Source organism: Parasteatoda tepidariorum, chromosome 6 (assembly GCF_982258835.1).
Source record: "Parasteatoda tepidariorum strain Cologne lab strain chromosome 6, Ptep-v5.0, whole genome shotgun sequence".
Lineage (NCBI taxonomy): Eukaryota > Metazoa > Arthropoda > Arachnida > Araneae > Theridiidae > Parasteatoda > Parasteatoda tepidariorum.
Window position 1 is genome coordinate 31240382 of NC_141760.1, and position 24301 is coordinate 31264682.

Consider the following 24301-nt stretch of genomic DNA (forward strand, 5'->3'; position numbering starts at 1 on the left):
ACCCACTTTAATCTTTTTTTGGGGGTTTGAAGCAAGGTCTTCTGTAATTGGAAGTCTTATTCTAGTACAAGTTATGACACACAGCCGAAATTGCAAATAACTGTTAAGACTACTCAACTACCTTTTGTAAGCCAATTTTGACTAAAAGATCGTTTTTCTGTTGTTGTTTTTTTTTACATACAAACAAAACTAAGAATTTTTATCTTTCTAAAACCATTTGAGTTTTGTTTCTAGGTCTACGTCAAATCAAACTGAAGTTGTGATGATTTAAAAAATAATTTATTTTGGTTATTACAATGAAAATTGCGACTTTCTTTGTCTTTTTCCTCAAATTTAAATTTTTGGTTGATAAAGGAAATATCTCGAAGTATTTTTGTTCGTATTAAAAGTTTGCATGAACGTTTTCTTTACAAATGTTTAGGCTGTAGATTAAAAACTAATTGGTTAAACTATTTTTTTTAATACTACAGAGCTGAAACAAAAATAACTAATTTGGTTTTCTGGCCTTTTTGTGCCAAATAAGCTCGATACATCTGAATATTCATATTATGTCTGTGTACCTCCTTCAGTTGAGTTTTAATGTTTATTATTATAAAGCAAGAACGATAAAAAATAATTAAAATCAACAAAGCTATGTAATTTTGTAGATTTTGTAGATTCTTATAGATTTTGAAAAGAGTTCGACTTTTTGGTCTTTTTTGACCAGTTCTTCTTCATATTTTCTGAAAAATTTCTTTCCTCATATTGTTTTGGTATTTACACTATGTTTTAGTGTATAATACATACATAAATCCAAATAAAAGCTAAGTTGAAATTTCAAAATTTTGTCTCCAAAGGTAATCGGGTGACTTAAAAAGTTCTTTTAAATAATCTGGCTATCAAACAGAAGAAATATTTAAACTCTTTTTCATTTAAAATAGAATTATTTACGAAAATGTTTCCGAATTATTTCATTTTCATGCAAAAGGACAAATTTTCAAAGATACTTTCAAAGAAACATTTAAGAAAGCCTGTGTGAAAGCGTTATGATTTTTTTTTAATGAAGTATATTTTTCAGTGTTTTTTTCCAACATTTTTAAATTGGGTGATATAATCAACTGTAGTATAAAGGAATAGTTCTTCGTCCTCTTTTTCAGTGGCTTGACAGACCTGGTTGGGTCCTGGCCTTCTCCAGACATCTCTACATTTGGCAACTACGCTCCAACTCTTTATCCTAAGAAAGTTTAAGCCATTCTCAACAAAATCGATTTATATTAGCGGGATCTTACATAGAGGTCTTTTTTTCATGGGCTTTGCCAAAAAATCTTTCTTACAGCATCGATCTTCATGTATCCTTGCCAGGTGATTAGCTTATTTAATTAGCTGGAGTTTGATTAATTTTATAATATATTTAAAATTCCTGTAAAACTCTAAATTATTTCTTCTTCTCATTGAACCATTTACCTAGATTCCACCAAGTATACTTCGCAAAATTTTTCAAGTCTTTAATGCATATGTATGGATAGGATCTTAAAAATGAATAGTTAATTTTTCAATTGTTTAGTAAATGAGGATGAATTTAAAAAAATGTGTTACCTTGATGGGTCTGGCATCATCCTAAAACAAAAGAAATATAATATATGATTTCCACCGTAGATAAACTAATTAGTTATAGCAGCAATATTGATAATAACAGCATATTTGGTACTTAAATTACAGAGTGTTCCAAAAATGCATAATGATTTAAAAAACGAGGAAGGGAAGGAGATGGAAATTTACACTTAGCTGCACTCTGATTAGACAACTAGATATTTTACACAGTTTCTCAATTTGTTAGAAAATTCATCAGAAAATGGTTTCGATCACTGAAAAAAACACAACAACAATTAATCAACATGTTTTGTTACCACATTTGTTACGACCGTCCTTACCCCTTGAAATACTTGCAAGAATGCCCTTTAATTTGGTTCACATATTGCGCCAAGTCGTTTCTATAAACAGTGATTATTTTAAAAGTATTGCTTTATAGCGTTTATTATTTATTAGCAACATTTGTTGAATTTTTCAATACGTATTTGGGAAACTGTTTTTTTTTAATATTTCGTTTATTATCCAGCAATTTATATTTCCATCCAGTTTTTTAAATGGTTTTTCATATCGTTCAAGTTCATGCTTGGAATACCTATCAATAAATATTAAAAAAAATCATTATTATTTAATGCCAAAAGTATAACTATTTAGTCAAAATATTTGTTCTTGCTATTAAATTCCTGCATACAGAAAAAACTTCAATCCATTTGTTGCCGAAATTCAGGTAACAGTGGTTCCAGGTTGCTCGGTGATGCACCCATCCATGTATGCGTAAATCAAAAATTGATGTGAAAGTAAACAGAGCTAGTGGTAAGTGATATACTTAGTGGATAAGAAGATTAATGGACGTAAGTGATGGTATCTCGATAGATGGATAAGCGATAGAAGATGCTGCTGGCCAATTTATTATAAAAAATACAGGTTAATCTCAAAGACGTCTCTGCATTTAGTAGGGAAGAGAATGACATTTTTGGGATAGGTTAAAAAGTATTTTAAATACAGTAAATAAATTAATGGATGTGTAATAACTAGTAAATTATTTGACAGAATGGCTAGTCTCATTTTTAGACTAAGGCAAACTAGCAGAACAAATAAAAAGTTATTAACAAAGTAAAGCATATTCAGCCCGAAAAATTCTCATTCAAATAGTAAAGATGAAATATGTATAAGACAGGCTGAACTCCGACCCTCCCCAGGGGGATATACGGAGATAAAAGTTAAAATATTACATTAAAAAATTTCTCTAAAAACTAAAATTACAGTAAAATTATGCCAAATGACAGTGGTGGTGATCAGTTAAAAGTGGATTAACTATAACATTTGACAATTAAAAACATGTTTTAAAGGCAATGAAATCCAATAGGGCCGTAATAAATGTCGGAATTAAATGATTATAATAATTATAATAATAAGGAAACAAGAGATAAAAAAATCTCAAAACTAAAATCGATGAAAGCTAAAAGTCCTAAGTGTAAATATCTAAAAGTAAAAGTCTGACTGGAAGTCGATAAAGTCTAAAATCAAAAGTAGATAAAATTTCAAAATGTAAGGCTAAAAGTTGATTAGTATAAATTAATGATGATATGTTCTATTGTTGGTTCATGCCTGGGGTCAGTCGATCTGGGGCTAAAATGTCCTCGAGGGTTTGTTTAATAATTATAGTCACAATTTTCATGCAGGTTAATATAGCAAGGAATTGGTGATCCTCTTCGTAGTTATTTATGTGGGTTCCACGAAGTGTCCGGAATCTTGGGCAGTACTTAATTAGATGTTTAATGTCCTGTCTCACTCCACAGAAGCTGATTTCCTGAAATATTTTTGTTGATAGGTCCCGAACACTCTGTGGCCAGTAAGGAGCTGGTTTAAGTAAAAATTGGTCTGCAGGCGCTTTGTGCTAGGGTCCTTAAAAATTTATAGATTTGTCTTCCCTTGTCACTAGACCTCCAGTCATCTTTCCAGCGGGTAAAAGTGATGTTCTTAATGTAAGATTTAATTTGACATTTTCCACCCGGGATCTCAAAATCAATCTGGCCAAGCTTAAAGATAAAATATGTATGAAAAAATGAGCTTATGTGCTTCCTTATGTTTCTGAAAAATATAAAACATTTTACAACGAAATTTACTCATAGTTGGCCAATGAGTAACAAAAAGGAAATTAGCTAAGATGATACTTCAGTGACAATTAAAAGATTTCGTCTTACGATAAAGTTGAATATTGTGAATTGTATTCTAAGGAAGAGCAAATAAGTTTCATTAAACAGGATTGCAGAATCATTCAAAATAATTATGAAATTTACATGGGTTTGAGAGGCCAATATAAATAAATATATATATTTACCGTAGCGGAGGGAAATTTTGAAGATCACGCATGGATTCCTTTCCTACATTATTATCAGGCAATACGGATCTGAAATTAAATCAAATTATAGTATGTATGTATCGTCGGAAAAGTGAAAAATCCGGCATTGTATACAATACTTTGATATCGTCTATAAAAACGCATAAAATCAAAATTGCAGAGGCATGAAATGAATCAGCATTTCACACATTTCTTAGGAATGGCTACAATGCCAATAATAAGTAAAATAATTATTTTATACTTTTAACTAGTATCATTAAGAGATTAATTAGTATTAATTGAATGACATGCAAACACGTTAATATTTTATTTTGCTTAATTTGATAAAAAAACTATATTATTATAACCAGCTTAACCTTGATAATATATGTCTCCCACATTGATTGGTATTCAATACGGATATTTTAAAAGTAAATAGTCTTTGCCCGGTATTCCTTGCACTGAACTTTACTTTAAGGTAAAGGGATATTACTCAAGTATGGAATATAATATAAATACAATAATTTAATTGATTCAAAGCAATAATAATATTTAAATCTGATGATTGCAAATCACGGAAAAGCTCATAACAAATTTAAAAAATAGTATCTGTTGCAATAAAAGTGATTAAAAAAATAGCTTGAACGTTGAATGAGTGAAAAAGACTATTGCCTTTTACTTCGTTTGGCTTAATGCAATGCTCTTTTTTTTATCGTTTTAATTCACTTTCACCGTTATTTAACTAAATAATGGTTCATCTGATTTTGAGATTTTTTTTCTCATCTAGGTAATAAGATTGTTTGAATAGAATATAGTTTATAGTTTCGTATTGGAATAACTTAACTTAAAAATTAAGTTTATATTAAGCAAGAGAAATAAAGTTCATACTTAGAAGGTTTTGCTGACCCTTCAGTAGATATGCTTGCACTCCGTGTCGCAGAAAGACTTTCCTCAGATTCTTTCTCAATATTAATTCTTAAAGATGAATAAAAAAAGTGTTATATTGCTTAATTAAATTCATATAAACTTAACAGAAAATATAAACGTTACTTTACCAATATCAGGTTAAGTGAATGCTAATTTCGTGTGATTAGTCAAATTCTGTTCGTTTATCACAATAGAACCACATTTTAAAAGTTATCTCTCAATTTAATCCCACAAAGGAATTCAATTTCTTATAATTTGTCAGTGTGTGCAATCAATATTAATTTCACAAAACTATAAACTCAAAATCATTTAAATGACTAAAGTAGTCCCTTTTCCAAATTAGGTTTTTGATTTTATACCTCATTTTAATTTTTTGTTTGCAGTGCCATATGTGAACGAAAATGTATGGACCACTCATTCAAATCAGGATGCTATTTTTTGGGAAATCCAAATCTGCAATAAAATTGGTGGTAAGATTTCGAAATTGCTCTACGCCTTATGCATGAACGGTGAAGTATGAAAATCAAATTTGGTATTACTGAAAACATTGTTTAAAAATATTTCACATGTGTATGCTTAAATGGCATAATAAAATACAAAACAAGATAAACTACAGTAGCTGAGAGGGGCAGATATGGACAAAATGCAGTTCATTGCTCTATAGAGTAGCGGTGATGAACTGATGTCGTTAATACTTCTAAAGACATTTCAGGACTATTAACGACAATAGTTCCTCACCGCCTTTTCATAGTGCGTGTAAATGCATTTTACCCTGATTCGCTCATCTCGGCCACTATGGTTTTTCTTGCTCTGTTTTTCATTTCTTTCTTTCTCTCGACTACTGTAGTTTTCTAGTTTTGTTTTTTGCCTTTATTTTTTAATTTTTTTGTTGGCAACTTTATATTTTATATTTCAGATCAGTTTTGTTTCCTCTCATTCACGTCTGGCATGTCCTAAAAATGGGCTATTGTTTTTGAGTGCTTGAACCATGTTGACTGTTATTTCTAATTTGCATATTTTTGAAGCAAATGAAGATTTTAATCATGTATTATACAGCTTCAGTTTTATTGGGAATATTTATTTTAAATTGTTTAGTAGTTTTTATCCTTGTGTTCCGTTTAGTGACTTCAAATACCTAAATCTGTTGAAGTTTTAAAAAATGATGGGATTATCATACTCGTCAATTTTTACTTTTTAGAAACATAATTTTCTCACGTGGAAGTGGAATGAGAATTGAGAAATCAATTATAATCATACCACAGCACGATAATCATGCATATATGTAGACATGTAAATTTAATTTTTTGATCTGTTGCTGGGTTGAATTATTTCAGATTAAATTTATAATCCGAGAATGATATTAAAATGCAGAAGTTATGTTATCATTTTAAAAATGAAAATTAAATCTTCCAGAAAATTCTGAAGAAAATGGATTGCAATAACTACTTTTTTAAATCCGGTGACTGGTGCATTATAATTATTTTTGGGTCTTGTCCGGATGAAATTACAGTAAAAAATACCGGCACTCGGAGTGCAGGTACTCTTTAGCGTAAAATCCACTTTCACTGGATTATGTTATGAAAGGAAATACTGATATATATTAATTTTGAGAGTAAAAATTACCATGAAATTACAAAATCACTCTAATTAAATAAATATTACTGTAAAAATCGCGATGTAATATTTTACAGTAAAAATGGATTAAACGGTAAAAATAGATTTTATAGATAGATGTATTTTACGGATCACACATCTAAAGTGCCGGTACTTTTACCGTAATTTGATCCTTTATCATTATAAGGAAGAATGCAGAGTTTTACAACGAAGAATAAAAATATAAAAATATTGAAAATTCAAAATAAAATAAAAAGGAATCCCAAAGATTTTTCAAAATTACTTGCAGCAGTGCTAAAAATTTACCATCTGCTAACGATATAGTGTCATCATCCATTGATATAATCTGAATTGACTATTCCACTGAATCTACTAATCTGAATTAATAGAATCATCCAATCGATTGATAGAATCTATCCAGAAGATTCAATTCTGTCATCTCAACGAATCAATTAATATGTTGGTACCATTGAAGCACCAGAAGACATAAATGCGAAGTCGTCATAAGTATTTACATACTTCTCATTGATGGTAGTAGATTACATTTTCACACTAATTCTAAATGATTTACTTCAACCCACTAAAATATATGGATGTCTCATAAATGCAGCGACAAAATTCTATGGGAGGTTAAATGGATGAAGAATGGAATAGCAACCCGCGATCAAAAATGCCATCATATTTCGTTCGGAGAGCTTTTCTATTGTGACCATATTACTCATGTCCTTTTGACAGGTACATTTATTTATCTAAAATATCCAAATTTCCCGTTAGTTTTATGTTTTTAAATAATTAGCGACGAAAATTGCATTCAAATAGTCCCAGATTTAGAAGTTTTTTAATGAATTTAATGATTTTGGGAGCTTATCAAGTTAGTTGCCAAATTATAAAATAAAGATAAAACAGCTATTACTGAATTTATTTGAATACAATTAATGACAATAACTATTAGAAAACATAAAATTAAGATAATTTGGATAAATAAAAGTACTTGTTCATAGGTATACAACGAAATAGTTCACAATACTGAAACTCCCTTACAAGCGTACGATAACATTACCGATCATGGGTTGCTATGAAATCCTTAACCCTTTTAAAGTGTTCTACCTCCCCTAGAAGTTTTACGGGACATGCTGTACGGGATTACGGGACATGCTAGCAACATTTACGAGATATGCTGTACATCTAATTGCCTTGTTGACTTCTTGAGTTTGAATTTATTAAGTAAATTTAAAAGAAATGAGTTTAATTTTTCACAGAATTAAGACGAAGGAAGCTAATCATGATGAATACTCCGAAATTTCAAAAGTGTTTTAGAAATTTACTTCTCATATATATAAAATACGAATATTTGGTATAAATGTTAATAAATTTTTTTTAAATAATTCATCTCACTAAATTTATTTCAGTACTTTTCAAATGAATTAAAATTAAAATTAGTTTATAAATTTTTTCTAGTAATTTTGTTTGAAAATTACTTCAAGTTTGTAAAATAAATATCCCTTTGACTGGAATTGCTTTCTGGTTTAGGTATTGGAGTAAACATCTTTTCTTTTTTAGAAGTCCTAAAAAAATTAAAAAAAGAAAGAAATGTTATTTTGGTAATTGTAATTAATAATTTGGAAAACTTGCATCATATATATATATATGTATATATTTACAATAATAAATTACAATAATAAATTTAACCCACAGTGGATCCATTGTAAAAGACGGTTCCCAGCATAACACCGAAGACAAATATCACCGGCAGTGGACAGTGTGCGAGTGTGTGACTATTTTGATCAGCCTGCTAAGGAGCGAGAGTGAGCAATATAGGTCCTTGTTAAACTATTCTACCTTAAATTGCCAGATTTTCGTATAGGTCTTTAGGCCTCCAAAGCGATGAAGCCATGCCCTCAGCATCCCCTCAGCAGATGAAGCCATCCCCTCAAATTGTGATGGCATGTTCTCGGATTCTCCTCAGGGATGCTTCCCAGACTATAGCCAATGGCCCATTGTACTGTGTTAGTGTGTCGTAAATAAAATATTACTCCTATTACTAGTATTACTATTTAAATTCAAAGATCTAGATTTTTGAATTGCTTTTTCTCCTCGTGCAAAATTCAGCATAATAATCAAATAATCTTTGTTATCTCTATAATTTTTGCAATTAGTTTCGTTCTTATCTATTATCTATATTATATAAAACGCTACTACGTATGTATCAATAAAACCGATGATATTTCTTTTCTCGCCTTGGCAACAGTTTTCATTTTTAATTGATAGGCTTCGGCGCGCAAGAGCACGTAGTGAGCATCATATGGCTAATCTATATTATATAAAACGCTAATACGTTTTAATTGATAGGCTTCGGCGTGCAAGAGCACGTAGTGAGCATCATATGTCTAATCGGGTGAATTCTCACCGAATTATTAAAAAAATTCTCACAAAATTATCTTCATCGAAGCCGATGATTTACATCCGGCGTTCAGTACTATTTCATATTGTTTTACAACACATGGTTTTAGGCCTCTGGTGGGAAAGACTTTAAAACAAAACTTACAACAGTTACTTTTCTCAACAACTGAAATTTAGAATAGCGTGATTAAGCAAAATATGTAAACTGTTTGCAATTTCAAATTAATATTGAAACACACAGGTTTAGAATTTTCTACAGTGAAAAGTTTTCGAAACTTCAGTATTCAAAAAAGTATACAAAAGCTAGACGTTAAGAACGTATCCAATAAGCGAGCAAAGCGAGCATCATGAACTGCGAAAGCAGTTCCGGGGGTTGGCGAGCTCCAGCGAGCAGGTGACGAAGCCTCCTAGTTTTATTTATTTCCTTATGTTTTTTTTTATGTTATGTATGTTATTTTTAAATTTTAACACCTTTCTTTAATTTTTCATCGCATTTATATATTATTGGATTTGTACTTGTTATATAAAAATTATTTTATATAACAAGCATTATATAGTTTTATTGCATTCGTTTCTTATTTCGTTTGTTATTTTAATACAAACAATTCGTATAAGCTTCTAATTAACGCTGAAAAAGACTTAAATTAAATGTGAACATAAAAAAGTGTTAATTATGTTTTTCAAAAAAAAAAAATAATTAGAAAAATTTAGATACCTGTTTATAGGTGCCAAATACATTTTCATACGACTTTGGATATCTGTATCATCAGTTGCGCTGAAAGGAATTCAAATAATTTAATGTTTATATAAACTCTCTGGAAATTATCCATAGTAACATAAAATTATTTAACTTAAATAAAAAAATGTTGAAAAAGTGATATTTTCTTTTTTTCCTGTGGAGAATTTCAAACTGCTAAAGCATATTTTCGGAAACGATTTCTTTATCTACGTAAATAAGATTTAAAAAAGAAATATATTTAACAAGGAAAAATATGCATAGAAAAAAAATTGAAAACAAAATTTATATATTTGAAATATTATGTAGAAATGTGCTGAGAAATCTATGTCTTTAGTGCATTCCAAAGACCTTTAGCGCGTTCCATTTGACAAAAACAATATCGAGTTGCATGTGACTAGTTGAAAATAAAGTGAATAAATGGTTTAACAAAAAACGATGCATTATTTTGTTTTATTTTCATTAAAGGAAATAGTAACTTTTACAAGATTATAAGTGAAATTCGATTTGCTTTTTATAAAATAAGTTTAAGTTAATGTATATTATAAGATAAAAAGAAAAAATAACTATAAAACTATATGCAAACTAGAGGCAGAAAAGCAAAACAAGTCCTTAACTATCTTCCAATGGGAGTAGATGATTCCTTTTCTTTTCCAAGTTAAGAAGGTTAAAGAATGCATGGTATTTTTTAAAATGTTGGTTTTTAAGGTCGCCTGATTTATACTTATCCGATATTCTCAGCACTGCATTGTTTGAAAGTAAACGCCATTGCCTTGTATACATTTGCTCGATATTCTTTACACTGATAATTTTTAAGTCCTGAGGTCATCCTTGCTACACTGGCTTTTTTGCATTTACTAAAAAGAAGGACCAAATATAGTTATAAAAAATTGTATACGAATTGGAAAAAGCCTGAAACGGTCAAGTGTTTGCATTTATTATATCATTAGAACTGTTTGATTCATATTTTATTTTTAATTCCCTAATTTTGAGTTCGAAAATAAATATTGTCTGCTGTACTTGTATCAATACCCATAGGGAGGGACCTTATAAATAAAAGGCTAGTGAAGTATCGTCATCAATTTACTTTTTACGAATTTTAATTGATTTTGCGTACATAATAAGGTATTTATAATAATATAAGATAATAAATATTTTCCTTTTCAAGAATAATCTCAAGAGAATGATTGAACTGAAAAATGGATTTTACAAACTAACGATAATATATATTTTCTTTTGAAACAAAAATTTCAGCAATAATTTTTGTAAGCACTAGCACAATTTAAACAATGTATTTTACGAAAAAATAATTTACTACTAAATTCAAAACAATGGGTCGAATTATGCTTTTAGAAGCATATATATCATTAAAAAATCAGGACAGTAGATTTTATTAAATAACGGTATAATACTGAATGTTTTCGTTTTAAAAATGTTCTAAATCTTAATCTAGAAAATAGTTAAAAAGTAGGAAAGAATAGTATAATGATGAAAAAACCCTAATATATTATTACTGTAGATTTTTTTTAAATTTCAAACGATGATATTTTAGAAAATATATAAATAATTAAAAAGAGAGACTTTTATAAATTAACTAATTTCTACATTAATTATTATATAATTAAGAATTTTATAAATTAACTATATAATACTGTATATTTTTAGTTAATGTTTTTTAGCTTTTATGGAAAATTTAAAAAAATGTATATTTATTTTATTTTATATTGCTGTATATTCTAAGGATAATCTATAAAAATAGAAAAAAGACTAATTTAAATTGAACAACTTTACTCTACATTATTGTATATTTTCGGTTTAAAACAAAAGAGTTTAAAATTTTTACAGAAAACATATTAAAAGTTAAAAGAAAGGAAACCATTGATTAATAAAACCGATTACATATTACAAAGTTTTTTTTTATTTGCAATTACTCTAAAAATAAACTAGGCAATATTATTGATGGGCTAACAATATATAACTAAATATAATAAAAAAGATTTTAAATGTGTGGAGCGAAAACATATTCAAAAATATTTTTAACACTTCATTTAATAATTGTATCTAAAATTACCTTCTGTAGGTTGGACTACTGTAAGGAACCCTGAAATAAAAAGATTATGTATCATTTATAATTTGCTTATAAAATGATAAAGTTTAAAATAATAAAGATTAATGACTAAAACAAGATTTTGGAGTCTATTTGGGAAGAATTCTGAAAATCTCTAATTATTATACTGAAATATACAGGGTATTACGTAATCACTGCTGTTAATGCACATTTTAAGAACCCTTGTTAAAATTAAACTCAAAAAAGCCTACACATTAGAGCTCACAAATAATATTTTTAGCAAGAGAAAAAGGATCTTTTGATATTTATAACATCAGAGGTGATATTTTTAACAGTGATAGCCATTGCTACAAAAACAGAGAAGGGTTATTGGATTTGTTATAGGATGTATAGGATTTGTTAAAAAGGCCTACAGATTTTCTTAGGCAATTAAACAAGTTTCAATGGTTTTTCTTCTTCCATCTTCATTATTGATGTAAAAGATTTTGATAGGGGAAATTATTTTGCTCTTTCAGTCAATGTCGCTACCATGGTTTTCCCGTTTTGTGCTTCACCTTTATTTTCAACTTTTTTTTATTTTTCCGTTTTAAATCACTTTTGATTTTCTCATTCACGCTTGATCAGTCTTGAGGAAGGCCGCGAATTTTTGAGCACTTGAAGCATATCGGCTTTTATTGCATTCTTCATATTTTTGTAAGGGAATGAAATTTTAGATCGTTAAATGTATCTTTCCACTTCAGTTTCTTGGGATTATTCATTTAATATTTTGTTATTGTTTTTTCCTTCTCTTTATCACTTGAATATTGAATCATTTCTTTTTATATGCATAATGCTTAGACCTTACATTTACAATGATTTTTAAGTACGTATTAAGGGAGGTAGTTACGTAATATCCTGTAAAAACATTATTTTTTAATCTGGAAGCAAAATAGGGTATTCTATTGAAAAATATTTATTCGTTTGTGATCAAATAAAATTTTGTTTTACTCGTTAAAGTGCATTTTTTATTGTAATTTAATGTTTTTAGATTATTAAAATTACTGAGAAGGAGCAATAGCTTTGTTCACAAAAGAATTCAGTATTTTAAGCTTGATTTGAGATTTGAAAGAAAATGATCTGAGATTTTTAAAAAACGAGAGATTAAGAACTGAAATTAAACAATGAGCAAAAAGATTGGAGATTTTTTAAACCAAGATCTGAATTTCTTTAAAGGAAGTTTCTTCACTGTCTTCAATTTACTAATATTAGTAAATCAAATTGCCTTGGTGATTAATTGATCAAACTAGAGCAGTTTGTGGCTTGAGCACGTCATTTTAATCATATTAATAAGATTTTGGTTCGAGTGCAGAGAAAATACCTTGTGTTAAAATAAAGAACTGGTATACGTAATTAGAGCATTAATTATAGTAAAAAATAATTAATTAATATTGACATACATTAAATATTTAGTTTAAGAACGTTTTAAATGACAAGGAATTAAAATATAGGTGACAGATTTTATATGATCTATAAACCTTTTAAAAAATAAAGTTAAAAAATGTGCATATTATGGGCTAAAAATTAATATTTAAACAAAGAAAAGCAAAAATGTTATCAAATTATGACGAATCCTCATTGAGAAATATTGGATTAGAACATCAACACCAGTTTATTTTGAAGTTCAGTTCAAGAACGGTGAAATTCTGCTTCTCACTGGTAACCTGATACCGATAGCACATATATGTGTATCAAATACAACAAAAGCGGGATATTTAAGGATAACATTCGAATGGAATATAATAACATCGCGATAACTGTCGGTAACAAAACATATCAAAAAGATAATATGAGTACTATAACAATAGCTATAGAATATAATATTATCGTGACTTATAATATTATTATTATTATAATATTATTATTATTATAATATTATTATTATTATAAATTATATAATATGATACAAATAAGTTAAATTGGAAAAATATTGCAATATGTTGCTAATTTTCGGTATTTTTACCGAATACATCGCGATATTAAAATTCATACTTATCGGTTTTAAGGACTAATGTTTGTGTTTGCAACACCTTGTGAAAGCAGTTATCAAAACATAGCTGATAATTGCAATATATTTTTTGAATTTATAGGTTTCTAAAGTAAATAAAATAAGGTCGGTGATCACGACAGATGGTGTATTATATTTTGATATTATATCTATATTGATATTATTTTAATTTTGATATTATTTTTATATTGATATTGATATTATTTTTATATTGATATTGATATTATTTTAATATTGATCTTATATTATACTTTTTGAACGCTTTAAAAACAAATCCGCTGCATCCAGTTTGTGAAATAAAATACATTTTATGGTTTTACAAACGAAAAAAGATTCCATTAATTATTTATAAATTCTATGATGAAAATTAATTAAAAAAAATCATTGAATTACAACAATTGCAAAATGCCCACTTAAAGTCACAGTAATAGACAAAAGCAAGCATAATTAAAAATTGATAACGCTTTGATTTTTTAAAGAAGGATATATCATGCATACTATATGAATGATATATATTTCAGATTTCATCACCACATATATGCATCAATCCTGAATGAACGTTATTTGAATTATTAATAGTTAAATAGTCATTACAGAATAGTTAAATATCATATACTAAACAGACTTCCAGTGACTGATAAAAAATCGTTAGTTTCGTTCTGTTAGCGGGAGAAAAAGTCTCAGAATGCAATTCTTTTTCTGGTACAGTCAAAAAAGTTTTTACGTAATACTTTTTATATTTGCTAAAAATAAAAACAGTTGCTTTGTATTGAAGAAAAAATGAACTTACTTTATTACGGTATCTTTACTTCCTCCATAGGGTGGACCATCAAGTTTTTGTTTCTTAATCTGATCCAAAACTTCGGAAATTCTAATTTTTTTTTGTTGCGAAAAACATTAATAAGAATGAAACATAAAATTCACTAAGGATTTTATTGATAAATGGTTACGTAAACAATGTGAATGCTTAAGTTAGCAATTCATTATGAAATAAATTGGGCATAGCATCTTGGTTATTAATGAAAAAATTGGGTAGACTATATTTGTGGGTGCCCCTTGTTTCTCGCCAAGTTGTAATCGTGGTTGATTGCCAAGCTGGGCGATGTTGAAACCCAATCGTGATTCTGATTGGTTTAGATTTTAACGTTATTTTTTAATGTTCAACGGTATAGTATGTAATTTCAGAGGTCCGTTAGTTCTACGTTGGATACCGGCAGGTAAGGTTACTTTTGCTTCTGGTCAATAAGCTCTAAGGTATGTGGCCAGCCATAAAAAGCGATCGAGGTACACAAATTCTATTCATGATAAATTTAGACAGTATCTAACTGCAATTAGAGAATTCTGCGCACCTAAATCTGAGGATATTCAAGCTTAATGAAGAAAAGAGTTTTTTTCCCTCTTCTTTCTGTGCTTACTCCATTAACTTTTGTTTCCATTCAAAATGCATTTTATTGGGTTTATTAAATTTGCTTTTATTGGGTGCATTGCAATTTTATAAAGTTTTGGGCCAATGTTTTGTTGAAATTTTCCAATGTTTTATTGAAATATCATTATGTTTTGGCCGCTATTCCTGTTACCACGGTGTACCGTGCAAACAGGAATGGCGCCAAACATAAGTCGCCAATTTCGCCAAGGGGCACGCTCCAGTTTATTTTTACGAAAAAATTGTTTATATTTTGCAAAAAGAAATTGTTTAAAGTAAATGGTCTAGCAACTAACGTTACATTATTCTTAGACAAGTATTTGGTATTTATATTATATTTAGCACCATGAAAAAGGAAATTGATCATTATTTATATTACCAATATGCTGTATCCATCTCGAACAAGTTGTTTGCGAATTTCGAAGGTTGTGTATAGGCAACATGGTGAGATATACATTTCACTCGTACATAACTGTCTGAAACTCAAGATAACTCGTTATTAGTTCTCTTAGTATTCAGATAAAACAGTAAGCCGCAACAAGTATAAAATGTGAAACAAATTTTTGTTAACACATTCAGCTGTGAAATTATTTCTAAGGTCGTACGACGAGAGTATGATGAAATAGATCACGTTCATGAGTAAATCTCTAAAGCACGAGAAAACTCGTTCGTAGTGTTCGTAGACGTGACTCGTTCGTAGACGAGACAAGGCCTATTACACTGTAAGAAATTTTAATAAAATGCGGAGAGTTTTCTATTTATTTATTCAGCCAGATATCTTCGTTGAGAAAAAAGTAATTGCAACAGAACCGTAATTGTAAGGAACGGCAGAATAATTAGTAAAAATGACCGTTAATTTATGCAGCCAGCTGATATAATATAAATTGGGAAAAAATATATAATCCTTTTAGAAAAATTCATACTAAATTAAAACTATTTCATAACCAAAACCAGACTTGACATTTTGAATAATTGCTTACTTTTCTTTGTCTTCAAATGAGCTGTCTTTTGAGGACTGAAAGGGTCGCTTTGGGCTCATAGACAAATTGATGCATACACTATAATAAAAATAAATTATTTATCTTTAATTCAGTGCATGTAATTTTCTAACCTTTACAATAATAAACACACTAAACTTTAAACTTAATCCTTTTACAATTTCTGAATGTGTGTTTATTCTTATTTTTTCCTTATTACTTTCTAAATATTAAAATCAGTTTTTCTTCAACATATACAGTGAAAATAAAATGTAAAGAACAGAGCAATTCAGTTTAAACTAATTAAACGTTTTAAGTTTGTTTCCATAACAATAACAAAACAAATGCTTCGGTTTTATTTCTAAGTCTTTCGTAAAAAAATATGATTTTCAAACGATGATTTTGGTGTAAAATATCTCTTTATTTGAAACGCTGAATCTTTACTCTGATGAAAAGTATATCGTACTAGTTTAATGGTACTAGTATGGTTACTAGTTTCTTGTTGCAATTAAAATTTTTCAAAGCAAACAAGATGTTACCCAATTACTGCGCTAAATATATGCCCTGCTTGGGCATATATTTAGCGCAGTTGGACGTGAAACAAAGCGAATTTAATGCAGAGGGTGAATTTCTAGTTTCTCAGTGGCGCCATCTATGACCAGGAATACGATTTCTGTTACATACACGTCACAGCCCGTTTTACAGGGTGGGCCAAATTATTCATCTACAGATTGTAATTTCGACCTGAACCAAAGAATCATTAATCTCCAATTCAGTACCCCCTGAGATATTGATTTGTTAAGGGAACTTGGGGGATTTTGTGACCCGGCAGATATAACCTGTATCAGTAACCATTTACTACACGGAGAGTCTTCGGCCAACGGGGATCGATCTCAAGACCTCTTGGACATGAACCCAACGCCCTGCCGACCAGGCTATCCCGACCCCACTCCTAGATGGAGCTCCACATAGTGTTCCACTATACCAAGAATGCTCTTTTACATTTACACTACTTTGTGTAAATTAGCCATCTCCTGTTTTAATTCAGTAGCATAGAAATTTATAATTAGAGTACACACAAAACACACAAAAGTCACAAGTACCCACAAAGTATACACACAAAAGTCACAAGAATCCACAAAGTATACACACAAAAGTCACAAGAACCCACAAAGTATACACACAAAAGTCACAAGAACCCACAAAGTATACACACAAAAGTCAGTAAAGATAGTTTTACCCTACAATATGATCCTACAATATGAATCATTGATTACAAATGCATATATACACTAATTCTTAAAATACAAATAGTTTATAAATCAAAAATATGTGTAGCACAAAAAGAATACAAAGAAAAGTTTGAAATAGGCTGAACATATAAAATTATACATGATAAGATTACCTAGTACAGTTTTCAAAAATTTAAAAATCAAAAAATTATAATCCTTATTACAAAACTAAAAACATTCATATTTCTTTTAACGATAAACTTTTGTCTTGGTTGATGTATAGCAGCGTCGAAGATTTCCACAAACTAGCGCTAAGATGTATTCAAATGTAAACAAGCAACAGACGATATTCAAAGCTCGCTAACATTGATGTTTTCTGAAGTGAAAATAATTCTCATTTGGTGTGATTGGGTGAGTGTTTGATGTAAGCTTATTCCATTACAAGTGTTTAGATTTAAATCATACCCTTTAAACTGCATATGAGAGCTTGAGTGTTAAACTGAAATAAAATTCTTCTTTACACAAATCTTTGGCATAGTCAACCTCTGATTCGGAGAGATATAGCACCGCAGCTTTTACAGTGTGCCATCTTATTGTAAAGATATATTGGGACTTAAGACAAATAATTTAAATATTTTGAAAGTTGCCCCAAATATTGCCAATTTTGAGTTATTTTTCGACCAAGATGTAAATTATCAAAAATAATTAATAATTCCCAATTTTCGCAAAATATTATGAGCTCAGAAAATTTGGAGCTGAAATAATTTTTCAAATATTAAAAATTTAATTAACAAACACTTTTCATTTTCATGAAACTGAGACTTTTTCGTTTAGCGCCATTTCAGCTTTAACATAAAGGTCGATGGTTAAAGATAGTTCAAACTTGATTTAACATGTATGATCAGCAGTTATGGAAATAGCAAATTATTCGCAAAAAAAAAATCCGTTTTCACGTGACGACAGAGCTTTTGAAAAACAGCTTTCAAAAATAATTTGTACTTTAAAAAATTTTTATTATTAAATTTTCACGCAGAATGTATTTCAATTAGGTATTTGCATTTCAATACGAAGAAGATCATTGTTACCCAGACATGTGACCAATGACCTCAGCGCCAGCTGAACGTTTATAAACAAGATGGCGTGTTAAAGTCGAGCTAAGTCTCTCCACATGAGTTAGAATGTTAATTAACGTGAAGTTAATTAAATACAACGTCGTATCGTTCATAGAATATGTTAAAATATAATTATTTCTCTTCTAAGTCTTTTACTTAAGTTATGTGTATTAATTGCTTATGTATTTTATTGTAACCGTGATAAATTTTAGTTTCGCATACCTGGCAGCTTCGATGCATAATTAGTTTGTTTATGTTCTGCATGACTTCATACCTATCTTTGTGTTTAGTAATGATTATTCAGTGAAATAATTTAAATCTTTGTAAGAGATCTTCGTCAATTAAAAGAATTGATACTTCACGGGCTTGGCTTGCTCGAAATAGATTAGAAAGAACGATTGATAACATAAACAAATGTCACGTTTTAATCAGAGTCAATATATACAAACTACGTCACTTGCAGGTATCTCATTGATTGTGATTTTGAAAATCAACTATTACCATGGTTTTTTAAAGCTCTTTTGCCAAGGAAAATAAAACATCCGCAGTTTATGCGCTTCACACTTGAAGTAAAGCTATAATTTTATACTGTTATATTCTACCTTACTGTAAAGGATTATCTTGGCTTTAGAATGGACAAATAATTAAAAGTTCATTAAGTTATTAAACTTTTTTAGAAATCACCAATGTGGCGACATTTTTTCACCTTGATTAACTAATTAAATTTAATGCCTTATTCCCATTTTTTTCCTTTTGCGAATTTTTATGAGCCTAGATAATGCAACATTGGAGTAAATTTTTAAATATTAAAAGTTAGAACACAATCACTTTACAGTTTTGAGCTATTTTCAGAATAAACATAGTGGGCTCTGGCAAACTGAACTTGACGTAACAGTTATGATTAACTGTTGCAAACTCAAAACAGTTATGAAAATGGCCTATTATTCGCAAAAAAACATTAATTCATGCGATAACAGAGCCTTCGAAAAATAGCTTTAAAGATTTAAAAATTAACTTCTTATCAACAATCTAGTTAGTCTTCATTCAAAATCAATTAATCATTTAAAAATCAGTTAATCTCAAACAATTGATTTTAGTATTTTGAAATTTATTGAACATCAAGTTTTGAAATCAAAATTTTATTGATATTTTTCAATATCACTTCATACACGAATTAATGACATATATTTCTGAGTTATAATTGCTGAAATAATTATTCTAAACTTTTTAAAATTTTTCTTCAAAATATTATAAATTCAGGCAGTTTTTCTAACCTCAAAGTTCTTAAATGTAATATTTAAAATAGTATATTTAATTACTTTTCTTAAAATGCTAAAACAATAGCTAATTCTTTCAAGAAATACCTTTTTTCGGATTTTTAATTACGATTTATTTGATCAGAGTAATTCTTCTGATAATTAAATAATTAAATATAAAAGAGTCATTAAATAAATAAAAAACTCATTTTAAAAATTGCATTCTTTCTAAAAAGATTCAATTATCTTTTAATTATATTTAACTTTTGATTATTTAATTTTATTAAGCTTACATGCAAAGTATTTTTCTATTTCCCTTCTTAATTTTTTTTCTTTTTTACGTCTGGGTTCAAAAATGAGTTTGGCAAATTATTTGATTTTAAAAGACACTCGTAATGGTTTAAATATTTTGACATATTTTTGTAACATTTTTTATATTAATTCATTCAAAGTGATTTATAGAATTATCATTAATAAAATATGTATACTAAGACATTCATAAAGTAATTTTTTCATCAAATTCACTGTTTATTTTTAACTAGAGCTTAGAGTTGCATCGAAATTATTTTTTTTAAATGACTTTAAAAAAATAAATAAATAAATAGCTCAATTCGATTAATAAGTTATTATTAACAATAATTAAATAATTTATAATATATCGCCACTTAAATTATTCATAACTTTAGAGAGTTAATTCTTTCTATGTTTTGAGAATTTGAGCAATGAGTAAATGATAACACTTAACACATATAATTTTAATCAAATAGTTAAAAGTTATTATTTTCATACATTTCTATAGGCAGACATGTTTTAATAATCTGTCTCACAATCTCTTTTACCAAAAGGAGAGAATCTGAGAGTTTGCTTCCAGGACATGGAGCATTGTTTCTATTCTAGGAAAAATTGCACAGTATTTTAGGATTAGGAAGTATGCTGACAAATTACAGTAACTTTTCAAGTTCTGAGTCCATTTAACAAAATTTATTATGCCTAATTCTTCAAATTTTTAATGGTTCTTTAATATTTAAAATAAAATATCAACTTCTGATGTTATGATATATATTTACATAAACTTTACAAGTAAAGTTTTAAGTAAAATTATTATTGTTGATGATTTAATTGAAGTTATTGTTAATAACAAAATCTTCTATACATGAGCGCAGTTTCTTCTATCTCAAAATAACAGATTTCGAGAAAGAGCTCTCTTAATTTTATTATAACTGTTGTTTAAAATGAAGCATAGCAACAAAGTAGTAATGAAAATGCAAATATATATATTGCCATCATTATTAAAGGTTGGTTTAACAAAAAAAAAATTCTATTTGAATTTTTTTGACATATTTTGTTGAAATTTGCGTAAACTCTCCTAGGTTTGCCTTATAAGATTAATGAGAATTATTTGTCGCATTAACCAAAAGATGAAGATATACGTAATTGTTGATTCTTATTAAAAATAATTATTATAATAAAAATATTATATTATAATATTAATTATTATAATGAAAAATATATAAAAAATAGATAATCTTACTGGCCGGCTATATCCGCAGGTCGCCTGCAAGTAATACACCTAGATAATGAAACAGAAACATCATTAAAATCCTAAATGTAAAAAATCAACAAAGAAATTTCAAGTCGTTAACAAATGTCATAATTAAATAAAACACATCAGAAATATTTTTCTCTAAAAGTTTTATAGTTTTACTATTTATTTTACATAATTTATCAGTATGCACATTAAATGGCATTTTTTTGTGAAACTATAAACTGATAATCAATACATTATTCACAAACTGATTAATTGATCTGATTGGACTAATAAGGAATTTCCCCTTAGCAGAAGTAAATCTTACCTTTTTTAATTTTGATTTAAATAATTTCATTATTATACTATTTTTTGAATTAATTGGCTTTAAACACAGTAATCAATAGCTGAAATAAATTTACTTAACTTTCGTGCAAATTAATTGTCTTTTCGTTAATCGTAAGTTTTTTGTTAATCGTGGGTTTAACATTTCGCACTATTGTCCAATTTTTAAATATTTCTTAAGCATAAATGACACTTTTTGTGCTGCTTTAATATAGTTTGAAGTCTTATACATTTAATAATCATAAGTAACACTTTAATACGAAACCCCTCTATTTACGCTTTTACCTCAATTTGCGCTTTTGGATTCATATTTTGCAATCTGGCAATCTTGTTACGAAAATATTTTAAATCATTCTTGAAAAATTTCCCGTTCATGTAAATTCATTTAAATTCGCTACTCGCTTTATAGATTTCGTTTCATGCTTTTTCCGTTTTTTCTTTACATTTTATTCTCTATTTTTATGTGATATTTTTACTTAATTTGCTCTATTTTATTTGTTGTACATTTTTTGTAAAATTTTTTTTTGAGTGTTCTTCACATTATTGTATTGATATATTTTGCTTTGGCTATATTGATACAATATTAGAAAGCACCCCTTTTTGCGGATATAATCGTTTGAGCTGATGAAAAGATTATATCTTTTATTTTTTGGATTCTTATTAATTTTTTCCTTTTTTTTGGATATTTTTTTTCCGGTCTCTTATCAGTTTTCTTTCCCCCCGTTTTTTCTAATATTCCCCCCCTTATTTCCCCCTATATATATATATATATATATATATATATATATATATATATATATATATATATATATATATATATATATATATATATATATATATATATATATATATATATATATGTAAACTTAATGTTTACTAAATTATAGGACAATTAAACAAGCAACGATCTTCTTTATTTCGGTCAAGATTAATTAAATAAACCAAAAGTACCTGGTAACACCACCAGAATCTGGATACAAAAGTTCCTCGACTACTTGTTTGAGTGTTTTCAGACCATACATGAGTGCTGTTAGACGTTCTTCAATTTTAATGCGAGCAGATTCAAACACGTCTCTCGTCATTTTACTGTTCACAGCATCCCAAAGTTCAGCTGCTCGCACCTCCCATTCATCATTCTTTCAAAACAAGACAAATATTTATCGCATTTCCCTTCTTTTTATGTTGAATATACAATAAACAAGTACTACTGTTGAAGGTAAATAATTATAACAGTTGTGGCAAGTTAAAATGATTTATTACTATTTTGCATGATTTTACTATTTTGCACTTAGGCAGATTATCACATCATGTCTGGATAACCACTTAAATTTGGCAAAATGTTGTTCTAAGTGTTTGGCAAGCAGTTCGCAGTTGGCATTTTGAAACAAAGATAAAAATTTTGAGCTGTGAGATTAAAAACAGAACTTTTAATCATATTTGAACAAGTACATTCGTGGCAACGACATCGTGTATAATTTTAGACATTATTAGAGTTTCAGACAATAAAAAACAAGATTTTGCAAAATTATATAAACACTTTCAATGATTTGGTTTCAATTCAAGCTAGGTGATAGTTTGGGTTCAGTGTAGAAGTCAAGTTTACCAGCATTGGTTCTTCGGTACTTGAACCCACTTTATCAATTAGTTTCACCACAAAACTAGTGAAAAATAATTTGAAACGTTTACTTTCAAAGTTGAATAGTACTTTAAGGATCAGACTAGTATTTGGGAGTCAGTAAGCACAGCGAAAGGTACAAATTTCTTTGACTTAAATACATCTACGGAATTTTTAATTAAGGACAATGATTTTCACTGCATACAACTGATATTTGGGCTTCATATTTTTGTTAAGGCACTTTATTTTACTTAAAATAGCACAGTATAATTCCATCAAAACGTTGTTTCCTTTTTAGTAGTACTATCTTCCCTACTCAGGCTTTCAACTTTGTTACAAATGAAAATGACTCAAAGAAATAGATTGTTCTTTGAAAGTGCTCTGCGTCGCTGCGTTTCCCCAATATCTAATCTATACATCCAAGAATTAGCAAAGAAAAAAAGAACAACATGTATTCTATTGAAAAAAAGAGGCTAATAACACTCAAACGTGACAAAATAAGTTTCTGGGAGTTTTGAAAAAGGAGGAATGGGAACAACAGGGTTTAGTTTAAGCACTATATATAGGAAAAAGAATGAATGAGTCAAAATTGGTTGAGAACTCTATGTTAAGTATAAGCATTGTATGAGGAAAAGGAGGTATGAGTGAAAATTGATTGAGGACGATTTTTTAAGTATAAGCAATGTATAGAGAAAAGAAGAAAGGAGTCAAAATCGGTTGAGGACCATTGGTTAAGTGTAAGCATTGTGTAGGGAAAAGGTGGAATGAGTCAAAATTGCTTGAGAACTATTGGTTAAATATAAGCATTGTATAGGAAAAAGAATGAATGAGTCAAAATTGCTTGAGAGCTATTGGTTAAGTGCAAGCATTGTATGAAGAAAAGGAGGTATGAGTGAAAATTGATTGAGGACGATTTTTTAAGTATAAGCAACGTATAGAGAAAAGAAGAAGGGAGTCAAAATCGGTTGAGGACCATTGGTTAAGTGTAAGCATTGTGTAGGGAAAAGGTGGAATGAGTCAAAATTCCTTGAGAACTATTGGTTAAATATAAGCATTGTATAGGAAAAAGAATGAATGAGTCAAAATTGCTTGAGAGCTATTGGTTAAGTGTAAGCATTGT

The 24301-nt window shown here is 28.6% G+C and overlaps 1 protein-coding gene across 1 annotated transcript in view; it reads right to left on the reverse strand.

Moving 5' to 3' along the window:
* Positions 1–24301, reverse strand: part of LOC107453111 (uncharacterized) — a 48796-nt gene that overhangs the window by 3201 nt on the left and 21294 nt on the right. Inside the window, exons 11-20 of the mRNA XM_087166801.1 lie at positions 22518–22702; positions 21228–21266; positions 16100–16177; positions 14487–14567; positions 11656–11685; positions 9564–9623; positions 7927–8013; positions 4796–4882; positions 3908–3976; positions 1576–1596 (exon numbers count right to left, since the gene is read on the reverse strand). Coding sequence (XP_087022927.1) covers positions 1576–1596; positions 3908–3976; positions 4796–4882; positions 7927–8013; positions 9564–9623; positions 11656–11685; positions 14487–14567; positions 16100–16177; positions 21228–21266; positions 22518–22702 — 737 coding nt within the window. The remainder of the gene's footprint in view (positions 1–1575; positions 1597–3907; positions 3977–4795; positions 4883–7926; positions 8014–9563; positions 9624–11655; positions 11686–14486; positions 14568–16099; positions 16178–21227; positions 21267–22517; positions 22703–24301) is intronic.